Source organism: Podarcis tiliguerta (genome assembly GCF_965153285.1).
Source record: "Podarcis tiliguerta genome assembly, chromosome: 6".
Lineage (NCBI taxonomy): Eukaryota > Metazoa > Chordata > Lepidosauria > Squamata > Lacertidae > Podarcis > Podarcis tiliguerta.
This window is the reverse complement of record NC_139539.1, coordinates 96,250,792-96,269,655: the sequence shown is the minus strand read 5'-3', so window position 1 is coordinate 96,269,655 and position 18,864 is coordinate 96,250,792. Positions and strand designations below refer to the sequence as shown.

At 47.8% G+C, this 18,864-nt stretch overlaps 1 protein-coding gene across 3 annotated transcripts in view; it reads right to left on the bottom strand.

Annotated features, from left to right (window-relative positions):
- UHMK1 (U2AF homology motif kinase 1) overlaps positions 1–9,473 on the bottom strand; it is a 28,185-nt gene extending 18,712 nt beyond the window's left edge. For all 3 annotated transcript variants that reach the window (XR_014512668.1, XR_014512669.1, XM_083446538.1), the window contains exons 1-3: positions 9,223–9,473; positions 6,796–7,088; positions 275–466 (exon numbers count right to left, since the gene is read on the bottom strand). Coding sequence is in view for 1 of the 3 variants with exons in the window: in XM_083446538.1 (XP_083302664.1) it covers positions 275–466; positions 6,796–7,088; positions 9,223–9,463 (726 nt within the window). In the remaining 2 variants the exon portion in view is untranslated. The remainder of the gene's footprint in view (positions 1–274; positions 467–6,795; positions 7,089–9,222) is intronic.
- Positions 9,474–18,864: the final 9,391 nt, after the last annotated feature.

Genomic DNA, 18,864 nt, shown 5'->3' with positions numbered 1-18,864 from the left:
AAAGGTGTTGAACAACAATGGGCCCAGGGCAGAATCCTGCAGCACTCTGCTTATCCCTTATTTCCAGGATGACAAGGAACCATTAATGTGTACTCTTTGGGCTTGCTCAACCAGCTACAAATCCACCTGACAGTTACCTCATTCAACTCACGTTTTACCAGCTCCCTTGCAAGAATATCCTGGGGGACTTTGTCAAAAGCCTTACTGATCCACCAAGCCTGCAAATCTCAAAAGCTAACTGATATCTCTGCAACATTACTGCAAAGCTCCTCACCCTCCACTCCTGAGACTGGACAGTATGTTTTAGTTTCATTCCTGAAAACATCTCCAGTAATACTATTCCAAGACTCCAGAGATCGATAGCAGAAGTGCATTCCGTCCCGCCTTGCACTCCCGCCTTGGAGAGGCAGTTCTGCAGCTCAGCCTCAGGAGCGCGGTATCCGTCCGTCTGAATGTACTTCACATCCTGGGGAGAAAGAAGCATTTGCTTAAAAGTCTAAAATCATAACAAAGCACTGCAGTGGATTTGAAACCTTATACTAGTTTGTTTTATGGTGGTCCAGAGAAATCGCCCACCTAGGCTGCTTCATGCAGAGCCAAAGGATACCACAAGGAAATGCTTAACTTTTGCTAGTCCAAGAATTTGTCAAGAAACTTTTTTATAGAAGCAAAATATAAAAATTCACAAGCAAAAATTCAGCAGCTGCATAGGAAATCTGTTTTGTGATTTAAGTTTAAAATGTTTCAAGGGGTTCTGAAAAGAAACTCACTGGAAAACCACCTCAGTGTATGTTTAAATGTTGATTTGTGCCATTTCCAGGCGGAAATATCCAAGCACTACAGAAGTTTTGCTCTTCCACTACCAGAGGAATTGGTAGGCACTTTTCACACACTCAGGGGGCGGAGCAGTTTGTTCTACCCACGCTAACTGGGGGCTCGTCCAAACCTCTGGAGCACTCCTCCTGCACATTTCTGAAAGCAGCAAGAGCTTGGTCCCCCCCCCCCCCGCGGCCCTGAGGTCTCAGTCTTCCATTAGCCCTGATGCTTTCCCCCGGGGAAACTCACCATTTAGTGCTGAACCAGAACAAACAGCCATTAGGTTTTCCGAGGGCTGCTGTTTGTTCTGATGTAATAATAATAATAATAATAATAATAATTTATTATTTATACCCCGCCCATCTGGCTGAGTTTCCCCAGCCACTCTGGGTGGCTTCCAAAAGAATATTAAAATACTGTGATACACCAAACATTAAAAGCTTCCCTAAACAGGGCTGCCTTCAGATGTCTTCTAAAAGTCTGGTAGTTGTTGTTCTCTTTGACATCTGGTGGGAGGGCGTTCCACAGGGAGGGCGCCTCTACCGAGAAGGCCCTCTGCCTGGTTCCCTGTAACTTGGCTTCTCGCAGTGAGGGAACCGCCAGAAGGCTCTCGGTGCTGGACCTCAGTGTCCGGGTAGAGCGATGGGGGTGGAGACGCTCCTTCAGGTATACTGGACCGAGGCCGTTTAGGGCTTTAAAGGTCAGCACCAACACTTTGAATTGTGCTCGGAAACGTACTGGGAGCCAATGTAGGTCTTTCAAGACCGGTGTTATATGGTCTCGGCGGCTGCTCCCAGTCACCAGTCTGGCCGCTGCATTCTGGATTAGTTGTAGTTTCCGGGTCACCTTCAAAGGTAGCCCCACGTAGAGCGCATTGCAGTAGTCCAAGCGGGAGATAACCAGAGCATGCACCACTCTGGCAAGGCAGTCCGCGGGCAGATAGGGTCTCAGCCTACGTACCAGATGGAGCTGGTACACAGCTGCCCTGGACACGGATTTAACCTGTGCCTCCATGGACAGCTGTGAGTCCAAAATGACTCCCAGGCTGCGCACCTGGTCCTTCAGGGGCACTGTTACCCCTTTCAGGACCAGGGAATCCTCCACACCTGCCCGCCTCCTGTCCCCCAGAAACAGTACTTCTGTCAGGATTCAATCTCAATCTGTTTGCCGCCATCCATCCTCCAACCGCCTCCAGACACTCACACAGGACCGTCACCGCCTTCACTGGTTCTGATTTGAAAGAGAGGTAGAGCTGGGTATCATCTGCATACTGATGAACACCCAGCCCAAACCTCCTGATGATCTCTCCCAGCGGCTGCATATAGATGTTAAAAAGCATGGGGGAGAGGACAGAACCCTGAGGCACCCCACAAGTGAGAGCCCAGGGGTCTGAACACTCATCCCCCACCACAACTTTCTGAACACGGCCCAGGAGGAAGGAGCGGAACCACTGTATGACAGTACCCCCAGCTCCCAGCCCCTCAAGACGGTCCAGAAGGATGTTATGGTCGATGGTATCAAACGCCGCTGAGAGATCCAGCAGAACTAGGAAACAGCTCTCACCTTTGTCCCTAGCCCGCCGGAGATCATCAACCAGTGCGACCAAGGCAGTTTCAGTCCCGTGATGAGGCCTGAATCCCGACTGGAAGGGATCCAAATGGTCCGCTTCTTCCAGGCGTGCCTGGAGTTGTTCAGCCACCACTCGCTCAATCACCTTGCCCAAGAATGGAAGATTTGAGACTGGGCGATAGTTGGCCATCGTGGCCGCATCTAAAGATGGTTTTTTAAGAAGCGGTTTAATAACCGCCTCTTTCAGCGGGTCTGGGAAGACTCCCTCACGGAGGGAAGCATTCACCACCCCACGAAGCCCATCGCCCAGCCCTTCCCAGCTAGCTTTTATAAGCCAGGATGGGCAAGGATCAAGGAGACAGGTGGTTGGTTTCACTCGTCCAAGCAGCCTGCCCACATCCTCGGAGGTAACAGATTGGAATTGATCCCACGCAATTTGACTAGACAGGACTCTAGCACTCTCCCGCCCCGGCCCTGCTCCCACAGTGGCATCGACCTCTTCCCGAATCTGAGCGACTTTATCTGCAAAAAACTTTGCAAAATCATTGCAGGAGATCATGTGGCCCGTACTGGGCCCCGATGTAGCAGGTGGTTCCGCTAGATTGCGGACCACCTGAAAAAGTCTCCTGCTGCTGTTTTCTGCAGATGCAATAGAGGCGGTGAAGAAAGTCTTCTTCGCCGTCGCTACTGCCACTTGGTAGGCTCGACATTGAGCTCTAACCTGTGTCCGGTCAGCTTCAGAATGGGTCCTCCGCCACCGGCGCTCGAGCCGTCTCAACGATTGTTTCATTGCCCTCAGATCCGTGGAAAACCACGGGGCTGTCCGGGCTCCATGCAATCGGAGAGGGCGCTTCGGAGCCAAACAGTCAATAGCCCTGGTTAACTCCACATTCCAGCGGGCCACCAGGGAATCAGCTGAAAGGCCATCAACATGGGATAAAGCATCCCCTACCACTCTCTGGAAACCATTTGGATCCATTAAGTGGCGGGGGCGGACCATCTGAATCGGTCCCACCTCCCTGCAGAGGGGAAGGGTTGCGGAGAAGTCAAGTTGCACCAGGAAGTGGTCTGTAGCGCCAAGAGCAGATTTTTGTAGGGAAAAGCGACAGGCTCAGACCCCTGCCTAGAAAGCATGGGAGAATCAGAAATGCGGACGAGTCCCATGTGCATCTGAGACTGCTTGGGAGAAAGGAATTCACCTCACGTGCGGCAAACCCGTGTCTTCCTACACATGCGTAGGAACTGCAAGGGATGGACTGGATGACCCTCGGGGTCCCTTCTAACTCTACCATTCTATGATTCTGTGTGAAACAGGAAACCTCAGGGCCACACCGCTTAGAGGAGTGTTTCCCAAACTTGGATCTCCAGCTGTTTTGGGACTGGAACTCCAATCAACGCTAGCTAGCAAGACTAGTAGTCAGGGATGATGGGAATTGTAGTCCATAAGCAGCTGGCGACCAAAGTTTGGGAAGCAGTTCCTTTGAGCAATAAGCAGCCTAGAGCATTCTTTTAAATGTGTACAAAGTACTCAAGCAATTCTGCAACAATGCTCACAGAGCAGAATAGTAGCAATCCCTTCCGTAAAGATTTCAGGATACGTTTTAATAAAAGCACTGCATGTACCCCCCTCCACCACCCCCCACGGGCACACACACATACACAGGGTGAAGTTTTTAACCAAAGAGAATTTGGAACCATTTCCTGGTCATAGACAAAGATATCTTTACAGCTGAAAGTGTTTTCTTTCTTTTTTTTTTCTTTCTTTTTTTTTTGCTTCCGGGTTGGCGCGCCTGAGCAATGGCGGATTTCCTCCGTCTCAGAAAGAAGGGTCTCCGGAAAGAAGGGTCTGACCGCCACGCCGAGGCGGAGACCCGCAAAAAAGCACGGTCGGAGGAAGACCGTGGGCTTAGGATTCGGCACGTGCCTTCAGTGCCTCCCCTACTCGCGGGGAGACCCAGTGTGGTGTAGTGGTTAAGAGCGGTAGTCGCGTAATCTGGGTAACCGGGTTCGCGTCTCCGCTCCTCCACATGCAGCTGCTGAGAGTCACAGTCTCTCAGCCCCACTCACCTCACAGAGTGTTTGTTGTGGGGGAGGAAGGGAAAGGAGAATGTTAGCCGCTTTGAGACTCCTTAAAGGGAGTGAAAGGCGGGATATCAAATCCAAACTCTTCTTCTTCTTCTTCTTCTTCTCCAGAGTGACGTGGGGTGAGTGGCGCGGCACATCGAATCAATCGCTGTTTTTGGGGAGTGAAGCCGCACAGCTGTTGCCAGAAAGCGCCAACCTTTCCTGTGGACATTCGGACTTAAATAAACTTCGTAAGTAACGGAATTGGATTATAAATTTATTGGAATTCGGCACTTGAATGGAAGGTTTAAACAGGAAGCCCACCTTGCGCTTTGTAGAAAGATCAAAGCAAAATCGATATAAGCTGGAGCCTTTGAAAAGCGCTTTGTAAAGTAAAAATCTTCGTCATCTAAGTTTTTTGAACCCCCCCCCCCTCGGAAGCAGGGGAAGAGGGGGAGATTTCTTTGATGGACAGCAGGACAGTAAAAATCGACCTAATTTACTACCGTCTCGAGCCCGGGACCGGGCTGTCAAAAGGAAAAAAAAGTTTTTATAATTAAAAAATAATAACAACGGAGGAATGGACTATATCTTTATGGAAGAAGGGTCAGAGATATATTTTTAGATATTGATCTGTGGTTTTTGGAAAGGGAAAAGGAGCGGAACTGTAACTGTAACTGAAATCTGAATGGAAAATAACTAAAGGAAACTGTGGCAGAGTGTTGCAGAAAGGTGTTTGTGACTGTTACATTTTTGGATGGAAAATTCCATGCAGACTGCAGACTGCAGACAAGAGGCTGAGACCTTGAAGAGTAAGATAACACTGGGAAAAACAAGCCTGGGAATATGGATGAAAAAATAACAGCTCTGCTGGAACAAGTTTTTAAAAAAGCGAGCATTCTTGAACTGGGCATCTCTGAATTGAAAAAAAATGCATATATCTTGGCACAGAAAGGTAAATCAACAGATGTGGTTTGAGAAGCGGAATCAATTTCGCAAGGACGTGTATTGGAGAAGAGGATGGAACAAATAGAACCGGTTCTGTTTCTGCAAGAGAAATCTTATGTGGAAGTTTCAGCAACAGTGCCTCAAATTGATGGACACAAATTTAATTCTGAGATCAAGACTGAAGGACAGACTTGGAGAGGCAGTGCCCCATGTGGATGGAGTGATGCAGAATTGATGAGTTACGTTTTGGAGGGGGGCTCTGAGGGAAAGTTTGGAAAAATGAACTTCAGTAATTCTAAAGAGAGTGTGGAGTACGCTTTGGATCACTTTCTGGCCTATAAGTTGAAATATGGAGTCTGGGCAAGCGTGCTGAAGAGGAATAAAGGGGACGTTGGGGAAAAAGCTCTTTGGGGCTCAATTTCAGGCTGGAAAAAGAACTTGCAGACAGCCCAGGGAGATGATTTGAAAGCCTCGGACATAAGAGAACCGGGATGAGAGAACTATCTTGTTGACAGGAAAGACTCTAGAATTTGTAAAAAGGATTGGCAGAACCCGGAACCGGGGGGAAGAGATGGTGGGATAAATTGGGAATCTTTTATGTAATATTTTACCATAACACTGTTTGATTAAGAACCTTTGGGAGATGATGGAGGGATGTTAACTGGTTCTAGTGAAATAAGATAAAGAATTAAGACACTAGGATATAAGGGTATATGATATTAGGATTTAAGAGTATAAGATTTAAGGTTATTTCTTTCCTTTTCTCTGTTATCTAGTGAATTAGGGTTTGGATAATCTCATTTTTTAGATGTTTATCTACTTGGTGATGTTGATGAGGAAATAAGGTTTAAAGGGACTAAGGTAAATAAGTATAAGCAGTGAAAGTTGGAAGGAATTTGCTGACTCGATTAACAACTGGAATACAAAGAGGGAGGTGGGAGGAAGCCGAGAAAGTAAGTTATGAAAGATGGATTTGGAAAGGTGGAATTTTTCTTTGTTTTGTTTTGAATGTTCTTGTTTTTTGTCTAATTTTTGTGTTGGTGGGGTGGAGGAGGGGGTTTCTATTATGTATTTGGGGGTATTTGCTTTTTGCTTTTTTTCTTTCTTTTCATCATTTCTACCTTTTTGTTTTTGCAGTTTGGCTTTTGTATCTGTGGAAAACTTAATAAATATTATTAAAAATAAACAAGAAAGTGTTTTCTTTTGCTACAGTGCACACACGCCTTTTGTCTGGCATTTTTTGCCGGTTTCTGAAAGTGTGTCACCTCCTTTAGAAAAGGCAAAAGCGGGGTGAGTGTGCACAGCACAAGGGCCCCAAAGCCATTCAGCATTTTCTGCAGTCATCTCACCTCTCTGATTACCTTTTTGCCTAAAAGGTTCCAATGGCACTTGACCAACCTGAATTCCCTCCTTGAAGCTGAGTCCGAAGTCAATGAGCTTGAAGCCCTCCTCCTCTGCACTCCACAGGATGTTGCGCGGCTTCAGGTCTGCATGCACATAGCCTCTGTGGTGGAGGAAGGCAAGGCCTTCCAGGACGTCTCGCGCACAGTGCTGGGTGATCCACATGGAGCAGCCATGCAGGCTGGAGTGCGCCAGCAGCTCTGACACGCTGATGTCCAGCAACTCCAACAAGAGGCAGCACAACGGGCCTTGGGCAGAAGGGTAGTCGGTGAACACACCGTACAAAGTCACTGCAGGTAGAAAAACACCCCAAAAGGATCAGCAGGGGTTACTTGGTGGGGCACCACTGGTGCCTAGAAGCTGTTCTGCGCTAAGGCAGTGATTCCCACAAAAAGCCACATTTGGAACATACAAGATTCAGTTGTTTCCAGCACTTTTCCTAGAGCATCTGGGCCTGGGTATAATTTAATCCAGAGCTAGGCAAGTGCCGCTTGTTTCTTTTGGGGGATTAATCTTCTAACCTTCAAGAGAATCCTTACCCCAACTCTGTGACCATTGAAGAAAAATGGATGCAGCACAAATAAGGTCAACAACAAAACAGTCTTTAGGTAGCACCAAATAAAATTCTAGTCTGGATCCATGCAGAGTTCTACTGCAATGGAAGTCACTGCCAACATGGTTGGCAATATGGGTACAGAACTGAATTCAAACACCCTGGATACTCTGCATGGGTCCAATATGGCATCATTTGAGAAGGAAATCCGTCTGGCTGAACTCCTGTCCGCGGCCCAATTTTCCGGATCTTTCCCCCTGTAGCACAGCAACAAGACTTGGTTCACTCATTGCAGTTGTTGGCCAAAGTATGATATGCCAAGCTGCAGCATTTCCAGTGGGTGCCTGAATGCGCTTCATGGATTGCCTAGTTGTGATTCTTCTCGCCTTTGGAATTTTAGATGGAAACATTGGTTGTTCCTCAGGACCAGTTCCCAGAAACAAGTCAGTTTCCTTCTGCTCCAAGCCCCATTGTAAATTACCACCAGCCATGCTCTGTGCTGTACAGGGGCTACACTTGACCATTTGGTGTAGATTTATGCTGTTATGCGCAGAGCCAACCATCCGTCACATAGTTCCCATCAGTATGTCTGGCGGTGTGGGGGCAAGAAGGGCTGGGACTGGCCTGGTAGTAAACATCTATGTCTCTCAACAAAGACAGCCATAGGGTTGCATGCTCATTGCAAGAGGTTAAGAAGCAGTTACCGTAAGGTGATGGTAATGTGCAGCTGACCTCTGGCAGCAGCTGTGAGAAGCCAAATCAGATGAAAGCACCGTTGCCTTGAGATGCAGTGGTAAGTCTCACATTTATTATTTGTTGGGAAGTTTTAAGCATCACTCTTCAGCAAAGCAACAAGGCATGTTACACAAAAGAGTCTTAGAATCACAGACTCGCAGCACTGGAAGGGAGCCTGAGGTTCATCTAGTCCAACCCCCTGCGAGGCTGTCCCAGAGGGGGATCGAACCTGCCGCCTTGGCGTCTTAGCACACCATGCTCTAAGCCACTGAGCATGTCTGTTTCCCACTCAGGCTTCAGACAAAATGAACACACTCAACAAGACTTGTGCCAGCCTTCCCCAGCCTCTTGACCTCCCAGTGACTTGGACTGCAACTCTCACAGGCCACTGGCCAGGGATGATGAAGGGCAACAGGTTGGGGGCTGCTTACAGACATCACCCTCAGTACCATGTTGTGTTTGGGACATCCTTTCCCCTCTCAGCTGGCCAAGTGATTCCTCATGCTGAGCACATGTACCCATATTATTTAGTGAACCGATTTATATGCTGCATTTCTTCCACAATGCATCTCAAGATCATGTCCGGGGGGGGGGGGTCTCCCCTGGGACAAGGGTCAGATTCAGATCTGCTTAACTTTAGCACGGGGGCTGCTCCCTTGCAAATGGGATGCACTGAATCGGAGCTTTCTGGCCCTGGAGATGGGCAGGGCAAAGCAGATATTTCCTGTCAAAGGATCAATCACTAATACCATCATCAGGCACTGGATGAAGCCCCCCTGGCTGGTTCCCCATCTGTGGGACGGCGGAATCCCTAAACAACCGCCGGAGCCGGGGGCTCTGGAGTTTGGTCCCAGCACATGGCGGGCGATGCCGTAGAGCAGGTGGCTCCAGGGCGAGGATGTGCCCCAGACAGGGGCCGGAGAGCGCGCCGGGCTGCGGGAGACCCGGGCTGGGGTTCTCCTTGGGCAAAGCCCCCCCCCCCGCGAGGCCCCTGCGGGGGGGGGGGTCCCAGGGGTCATTTAGTCCACCCCCGCCCCGCACAGACGGGGAGCGTCTGCCAGGGAAGCCCCTTTTCGCCTCCGCTCCTGCTCTCTGCACAAGCCCCGGAACCCGCCCCCCCCCGCGCGCGCTCTCACCGATGCTGCGGTGGCCGCGCAGCTCCTCCAGCGCCGCGCGCTCCTTGCGGAAGCCGTAGCCGCCTCCCTCCGCCTCCGCCTCCGCCTCCTCCCCGCGGGCGGGGGGCAGAAAGGCCTTGAGGGCGGCCGGCGGGGCGCGAGGGTCTCCCAGGCAGCGCGCCCGGTACACGGCGGCCGACGAGCCCCGGCCCAGCGGAGCCTCCGCCCGCCACAGCCCCGCCGCCGCCGCCGCCGCCGCCATGGCGCGCCCGGAAGGGAGGAGGAGGAGGAGGAGGAGGAGGGCCCGGCGCCGGGGGGGGGGCGGAGACAGGAGGACCGGGGCACTGGCCGGGGGGGGGGCAGGATGACGACCTCACAGGGGGAAAGGCCCCTTGGAAATGGCGGAACTGCGGGGGGGGGGGGGGCTGTGGAGGGGGGAGGCGGAGACAGGTGTCGGGGGAGACACTTCTCCCCCCAGAGCCGGGGGGAAGCCCCCCAGAAGCCCCCCCTGCGCCCCTGGCAAGGGAAGGCTGAGGGAAAGAGGGAAGAGAGCAGGCGAGGAGTCCGGCCCAAGCCCAGCCTTCTCCTCCGCACACTGGCCTCTCTAAGCCCCCTTCAGGCTCAGTTATGGGGGCTGCATAAATCTCCCACAGTCCCATGGGGAGAATTTCAGTGATTAAGAGGCATGGATGGCCAAGAATGCTTTTTTTATTTCAATCAATCCCAGAGACAAGCCGTGCTGGATGCTTCAAAGAATGGCAAAAATATATTTCCAGATTCATCTGACAAGGGAAGAAACCAAGAATAAAATATCCATTTTTGTATGCCACCACTGCAGCAAGAATTTTGTTAGCTAAGAATTGGAAAACGCAAGAAGTACCAACAGTGGAGGAATGGCAGATGAAGATGGTGGATTTTTCGGAGCTGGCCGACCAGACTGGAAGAGTCCCTGACCAGAAGGAGGAGGAGTATCAGGAGGAATGGACGAAATTTAATGACTATTTAGTTAAATATGTTAAGTTAAATTAATTGGAAAAAGCTTGCATATAGCGGATAGGCTTAGGATTTAAATATATAATATGTGATGAATTAATATGTTTAATACTGAACTGGGAAGTAAGAAAGATGTTAAGTGATTAAGTTAATTTTATAAGAATATTGATTTGGAAAACCGTTAAAATGATATGCACTGAAATCCAACCAGGGGGATACGAGGAAGTCACTTAACAAATGTTAATTAGATTAGTCTTAATAAGGTTATGATTTATGTTTGTTTGTCTATTTGTGTGTTTAATTTTTTGTGAAAAAAACAATAAAAAAATTTTTGTGGAAAAGAGAACACTACATTTCCCAGCACCCCACAAAATGAGCCCTCAGTGCCCTAACCTGCTGGGTTAAGATATCACCAAAAATCCAGGGTCAGCCAAATCATTACAAAGGGTGCTAAGCAGCGGGGGAAAGCCTCTGCAACGTTTGTCGAGAAAACACTATGTTTCGCCAAATGCTTGGAGAAGGCCCCATGTGACATTTGGCAGTGAAAAAACTACGTTTCATGGCGCCCCACAATATGAGCCCTCGACACCCTTGCCTGCAGCGTAAAGATTTCGCCAAAAATATGACATTATCCGATTAACTCCAAAGCGGTGCCAAACTCCAGGAAGAGCCCCTGTAAAAATACGTTTCACAGCTCCCCCCCCCCCAAATGAGCCATCAGCACACTAAACTGTAGTTTCAAGATTTCGCCCAAAATCGGGGGTTGTCCGACTAACTCGAAAGCAGAGCCATATGCCCCATGCAACATTTGGCAGTGAAAACACTATGTTTTCCTGCACCCCACAAAATCAGCCCTCGGCACCCTAACTCTCAGGATCAAGATTTTGCCAAATATCACAACTGGAGAGAGACCTGTTGCATAATGTAAAAGTGCTGTCTAAAATGTATAAGATATTATGGGAAAGGGATTCCTGCACCGAGCACTGGCAAAATGGCCCGTGCAATGTGTAGCAGGGAAAACCGCACGTTTCTCAGCACCCCACAAAATGATCCTTTGGCGCTCTGACCGAAAACCTGACATCATCTGATTAAAGCAGCGCCAAGCTGCGGAAAATGGCCCCCTGCAACATTTGGCAGTGAAAATAGATATATAAAAGTCAGTGCTTTATACGGTGTAGCAATGCACAAAGATTAAAGCCACGATAGCCAGCTCTGAAAAGCTGGGGTGGTTTGTGTTTTCTGAGGCATGGCCATGAGGCTTGGAGTTAATGACTTGTAACACATCACAGTCATGTTGACACCATGAATCATGTTGACACGATTTAGCGCTTCTACGCATGCGCGAGTGGCAAAACACGGAAGTAACCCTTTCCGGTACTTCCGGGTCGCCGCAGGACCCAACCTGAAAAAAGGTAACATGAAGCAAACGTAACATGAGGTATGACTGTACTGGAAGAAGCAAAGATCACCCGTGTCGAAGCAATGATTCTTCAGCATCAACTTCAGTGGACTGGTCATGTTGTTCAGATGCCTGATTCTTGTCTATTTCAAACTTGAAAATGGAAAGCGTAATGCTAGTGGTCAACAAAAGAGGTTTAAAGACTCTCTCAAGGCAAATCTTTAAAAATGTAGTATAAACACCGACAACTGGGAAACACTAGCCTGCGAGTGCCCCAATTGGAGAACAGCTTTTACCAAAGGTGTCATGTGCTTTGAAGACGCTCGAACTCAGGACGAAAGGAAGTCATGTGCTAAGAGGAAGGCACGCTTGGCAAACCCTCACAGTGATCAACTCCCTCCCGGAATCCAATGTCCCCACTGTGGAAGGACGTGTGGATCCAGAATTGGCCTCCACAGTCACTTACGGACTCACTGTTAAGACCGGGTTCGCGGAAGGCAGTATTACTCGGCTCCAAATGATCACCAAAGAAGAACAGTATTTGAAAGAATGGATTCCATATACAGTGGTACCTCAGGTTAAGAACTGAATTCGTTCTGGAGGTCTGTTCTTAACCTGAAACTGTTCTTAACCTGAAGCCCCACTTTAGCAAAGGGGCCTCCCGCTGCTGCCACGCCGCCAGAGCACGATTTCCGTTCTCATCCTGAAGCAACGATCTTAACCCGAGGTATTATTTCTGGGTTAGCATGAAGGAGGTGAGGACAGGTGACCCCACCTAGACCCGAAGTCACCCCCCCCCCAAAGCAGGCTCAAAGCTTTTCAAAACCATTTTCTCAGCAGCTAAAAGGCATTAGCTAAGCATCAGAAGCATTTCGCTCTGCTGTAACAAAGGTCGCTTCTCAGGCTAGCTGACCTTGCCAAAAGGTACATTCAACTTGCAACTTTTCTTTCCGGGAACTGTGCCAATAGAGCAAGAGAAAAGAAACATATCTTGGGCATGCTGAACGCAAGGCTTCTCATCCCCCTTTCCTGGGAAGGGCGCCAAGAGTCCAAAAGAGTCCCAAGGTAGGAGCTTTCTGTTCATGCTCAGGAAACTCGTCATGGGGCAGGACTCTTGAGGAGGAGGAGAAAGGGAACTGGAAGGGGAATATAAACTCTGTGCAAATGACTGTGAACTCGTGCTTGTTTTGTGAATCTATCACACTTGCTCCTTCTGCCACCCCGGATGGCAGAATAAAGCTTTTTCTCTGAAACTATTCCTTGAGTGTCTGTTGACTCCCATTTCCCCGTCCCGGGCGCAAAGCTCTTCTCACCCGAGGCTAAAAAGGCTACAAGCAGAGTCTGTAACCTGAAGTGTATGTTAACCCGAGGTACCACTGTATCATTGAATTTGTCCATGGCAAGTCTGCGTTTATCTGCAGGTTGTTCATATGTGGTGAGTTTGTAGAAGTCTTCAGTCCAATCATAGAAGGGAGACACATTTTTATTTTTCCAACTCACCAGTATCAGTCTTTTTGCTGTGGTAAGGGCACAGGGAGTCCACTCGTATTGCCCCTTTGTCAGGTTACCTGTGCTGGGTGTAGAATTCGAAAGGATATTTTGCTTGGTAAAGGTACATTTGGCCTCAGCGATGGGAGTCCAGCAATGAATCATTTAGCCAATGCAATGGAGGAGGAAGAGGTTGAAAATGCGAGACTTACTGGCACCTGTAGCAGCAGCAGCAGCTGGAGCGTGGCCTGCAGTGCCATCTGGTGGCCCACCTTGGAACTTCCATGCCCACCCCAGATTTAAAGCTTTAGGCATGCGTTACACACACACACACACACACCAATAATCCACAAGCAGGAAATATCCCAAACAGCTCTTCCCCTGAAATATATTCAGAGTCAAGAGTGGATTTCATGCACTATATTCAGCTGATAGTAGCGAGGAATGAAAGTTCCCCCACAATATCTGCTTTATATACATTATTTACACAATGGGCTGCACGTGACTGGCTAATTCTGGGATTCTCCTGTAGGCCAATCAGGTTGTGGATTCACTTCCACCTGGAGCTGGATTGGGTGGCTCCTGCAGAGCAATCAGACTACTGCATTGTTCTAGAACCAATCAGACTGCTGCATGTTGGATCCTATTCAACGCAGTACATAACATCCCCACAAACCACCCCCAAATTTCCCAACATAGGAATAGTGTGAGTGGATGCTGGGTGCACCACATTGGAGACCCCAGGTGGAGTAGTAGGGGACTCTCATCCTTTACTTCCACACAAGGGTGACAGGCCAAATCATCTGTCAGGAAAGCTATGGTGGCCACGATTTCGCTGAAAACCCGATGTCTTAGGATTCACAACAAAGCAACGGCAAACACCTGCTAAAGACCCCAAGATCTCTCCCAAATCTCAATACGTATTTTGCTCTCCTAGACATCTTGCAAGACTTCAATGAGATCTTGCAGGAAATCTCCAATCTGTTTACCTGCAAGCACACACACTTTAATTTTCCCCCTTATTTAATACAAATTTCTCAATCTGACAGATTTGCACATAGGATTCTGTATCACATGAAATGGCACATTTGTTTTGTTCTATTGTTACATTATTTGTGGCCTTCTAACACTTTGGGCCCCTTCATGGATCACTGCCTTGCCGTGGCGAAGGGGCTTGAAGAACTCAGAGAAGCTATGAACTATGCCGAGCAGGGCACCCAAGATGAACAGGTCATAGTGGAGAGTTTTGACCAAACGTGATCCACCTGGAGCAGGAATCGGCAAGCCACTCCAGTATCCCTGCCAAGAAAACTCCATGGACAAAGACAACAGGCATATAAAAGTTATGACGCTGGAAGATGAGCCCCTCAGGTCGGAAGGCGTCCAACATGCTACTGGGGAAGAGCGGAGGACAAGTACAAGTAGATCCAGAGCTGATGAAGCGGCTGGGCCAAAGCCGAAAGGACGCTCAGTTGTGGATATGCATGGAAGCGAAAGGAAAGTCCAATGCTGTAAAGAAAAATATTGCATAGGAACCTGGAATGTAAGAACCATGAACCTGGGTAAGTTGGATGTGGTCAAAAATGAGATGGCAAGAATAAATATTGACATCCTGGGCATCAGTGAACTAAAATGGATGGGAATGGGCGAATTCAGTTCGGATGACCATCATATCTACTACTGTGGGCAAGAAACCCGCAAAAGAAATGGAGTGGCCCTCATAGTCAACAAAAGAGTGGCGAAAGCTGTACTGGGATACAATCTCAAAAATGATAGAATGATCTCGATACGAATCCAAGGCAGACCTTTTAACATAACAATAATCCAAGTTTATGCACCAACTACTGGTGCTGAAGAAACTGAAATTGACCAATTCTATGAAGACTTACAAGACCTTATAGAAGTGACACCAAAGAAGGATGTTCTTCTCATTATAGGGGATTGGAATGCTAAAGTAGGGAATCAAGAGATAAAAGGAACAACTGGCAAATTTGGTCTTGGAATTCAAAACAAAGCAGGGCAAAGGCTAATAGAGTTCTGTCAAGAGAACAAGCTGGTCATCACAAACACTCTTTTCCAACAACACAAGAGACGACTCTACACATGGACATCACCAGATGGTCAGCATCGAAATCAGATTGATTATATTCTCTGCAGCCAAAGATGGAGAAGCTCTATACAGTCAGCAAAAACAAGACCTGCAGCTGACTGTGGCTCAGATCATCAGCTTCTTATAGCAAAATTCAAGCTTAAACTGAAGAAAGTAGGAAAAACCACTGGGCTGGTAAGATACAATCTAAACCAAATCCCTTATGAATACACAGTGGAAGTGAGGAACAGGTTTAAGGATTTAGGTTTGCTGGACAGAGTGCCTGAAGAACTATGGATGAAGGCTCATAACATTATACAGGAGGCAGCAACGAAAACCATCCCAATGAAAAGGAAATGCAAGAAAGCAAAGTGGCTGTCCAATGAGGCCTTACAAATAGCGGGGGAGAGAAGGCAAGCAAAATGCAAGGGAGATAGAGAAAGATACAGGAAATTGAATGCAGAATTCCAAAAAATAGCAAGGAGAGAAAAGAAGGCCTTCTTAAATCAGCAATGCAAAGAAATAGAGGAAAACAACAGAATGGGAAGAACCAGAGATCTGTTCAAGAAAATTGGAGATATGAAAGGAACATTTCGTTCAAGGATTACCATAATAAAGGACAAAAGTGGTAAGGACCTAACAGAAGCAGAAGACATCAAGAAGAGGTGGCAAGAATACACAGAGGAATTATACCAGAAAGATATGGATGTCTCACACATCCCAGGTAGTGGGGTTGCTGACCTTGAGCCAGACATCCTGGAGAGTGAAGTCAAATGGGCCTTAGAAAGCATTGCAAATAACAAGGCCAGTGGAAGTGATAGTATTCCAGCTGAACTATTTAAAATTTTAAAAGATGATGCTGTTAAGGTGCTACACTCAATATGCCAGCAAGTTTGGAAAACTCAGCAGTGGCCAGAGGATTGGAGAAGGTCAGTCTACATCCCAATCCCAAAGAAGGGCAGTGCTAAAGAATGCTCCAACTACCGCACAATTGCACTCATTTCACACGCTAGAAAGGTTATGCTTAAAATTCTTCAAGGAAGGCTCAAGCAGTATGTGGACCGAGAACTCCCAGAAGTGCAAGCTGGATTTAGAAGAGGCAGAGGAACCAGAGACCAAATTGCAAACATGCGCTGGATTATGGAGAAAGCTAGAGAGTTCCAGAAAGACATCTACTTCTGCTTCATTGACTATGCAAAAGCCTTTGACTGTGTCGACCACAGCAAACTATGGCAAGTCCTTAAAGAAATGGGAGTGCCTGATCACCTCATCTGTCTCCTGAGAAATCTCTATGTGGGACAAGAAGCTACAGTTAGAACTGGATATGGAACAACTGATTGGTTCAAAATTGGGAAAGGAATACGACAAGGCTGTATTTTGTCTCCCTGCTTATTTAACTTATATGCAGAATTCATCATGCGAAAGGCTGGGCTGGATGAATCCCTAGCCGGAATTAAGATTGCTGGAAGAAATATCAACAACCTCAGATATGCAGATGACACAACCTTGATGGCAGAAAGTGAGGAGGAATTAAAAAACCTTTTATTGAGGGTGAAAGAGGAGAGCGCAAAATATGGTCTGAAGCTCAACATCAAAAAAACAAAGATCATGGCCACTGGTCCCATCACTTCCTGGCAAATAGAAGGGGAGGAAATGGAGGCAGTGAGAGATTTTACTTTCTTGGGCTCCATGATCACTGCAGATGGTGACAGCAGCCACGAAATTAAGAGACGCCTGCTTCTTGGGAGGAAAGCAATGACAAACGTAGACAGCATTTTAAAAAGTAGAGACATCACCTTGCCAACAAAGGTCCGTATAGTAAAAGCTATGGTTTTCCCAGTAGTGATGTATGGAAGTGAGAGCTGGACCATAAAGAAGGCTGATCGCCGAAGAATGGACGCTTTTGAATTATGGTGCTGGAGGAGACTCTTGAGAGTCCCGTGGACTGCAAGAAGATCAAACGCATCCATTCTTAAGGAAATCAGCCCTGAGTGCTCACTGGAAGGACAGAGGCTCCAATACTTTGGCCACCTGATGAGAAGAGAAGACTCCCTGGAAAAGACCCTGTTGTTGGGAAAGATGTGAGAAGGGTGCGACAGAGGACGAGATGGTAGGACAGTGTTCTCAAAGCTACAAACATGAGTCTGACCAAACTGCGGGAGGCAGAGGAAGACAGGAGTGCCTGGCGTGCTCTGGTCCATGGGGTCACGAAGAGTCGGACACGACTGAACGACTAAACAACAACAAACACTTTGGGAGAAGCCTTCTCTCCCTTTTCCCTTTAAAAATGCTTTACACTCAGCAGGAAGGTCCATTTAAAAGGAAACATGTAGTTGTTGTTGCTGCTGCTTTTTTTTGTTCTCAGGTGTCCAAGTTAGCCTCCTGGCCCTGCTCCTCCAATATACCACAGCAACATCCCCCACTAGGAATCCCTACTTGGGCTTTCATTGGCCATCAGCAATATCCGGTGGAGCCAGGTGGAGAGAAATGCCCCATCTTGCCCATCTTTGGGGTTTCATGCCTCTGTGCATGTACAGAATTCATGATTCAGCAAATCTATTAAACCATCGAAAGAGTTATTTCCTCTGATTAATTATCAAAGGAAGAAAGCAGGATTGGCTTTTCTCACCAGGGACACAAGGAAGGGGAAGGTGTATGTTTAAGAAATCAAATTCCCCAAGGGCTGAAACTCTGTTCAGCCAATTAAAAACCCCAAATTCTCTCAGGAGAGTGCTTCATATCTGGCGGGCAGGGCTTGTGTGCTTCGCTCATGACCCCTTGGATGTCCTGAGGCTGTTAGAGCAGCAGCCGTAAGTATTGGGGCTCTGGGAGTGAGACATTGTCCTCAGAAGGCAAATAGTAACTGAGGCTCCCTTTTCTCTCCCTTGGAGGCCCTGAACAAGGAGCTGGCCAGTTCAGGGCCTCCATGGGAGAGAAAAGGGGGGCCAGCACTTGTGCTAAAATGAGCTTTCATACGCGGTCAACCTGCCCCACACGCACATTCCAAAATATCTGAATGCTCACCTATCCAAGAGGTGGTTGGTGTTGGGCTGGGGGGTCCCAGAAGGCAAAATAAGTTGAGAAGCAAAGCCCAAGAAGTTTCAGGCATCCTCTTCGCATCCACCCAAACCCAATCTAAACAGCTTTGCTCCAGAACCAGCCCCTCCCTTCAGTTCTGTTCAGTTAAGAATGTCAGGTAAGAGGGACCACCCGTATTTTCTTGATTCTTGCCTGAGGTTATAATGGGCATGCACACTGGTATCTGTTTGCCTGTAAGCACACACCTTTAGTTTATCTTTTTTAAAATAAAAATAAAATACAAGTTTCTCAATCTACCAGATTTGCACAAAACAGCAGCCGTTTTGTGATCCATAGCAGTGAAAACCCCACGTTTTATGGTGCCTCCCCCCCAAAAAATGAGGCTTCAGTGCCCTAACCCACAGGGTCACGAATTCTCCAAAGGTCCAATGTCATCTGATTCACTCCAAAGCAGCACCAAACACCCAGAGAATGCCCCCTGCAACATTGGGTGTGTGTGTGTGTGAAAACACTGCATTTCCCATTGTTAGAGTGGCATACAAAGGATGAACAAGTTAAATCAGTGATGATAGATTGAGCAAGACATGTAGGACATAACATAATGTTTGAGGATTGGGAAAGATTGTGGAAGAAAGGGGTCAAGTTCACTACACTA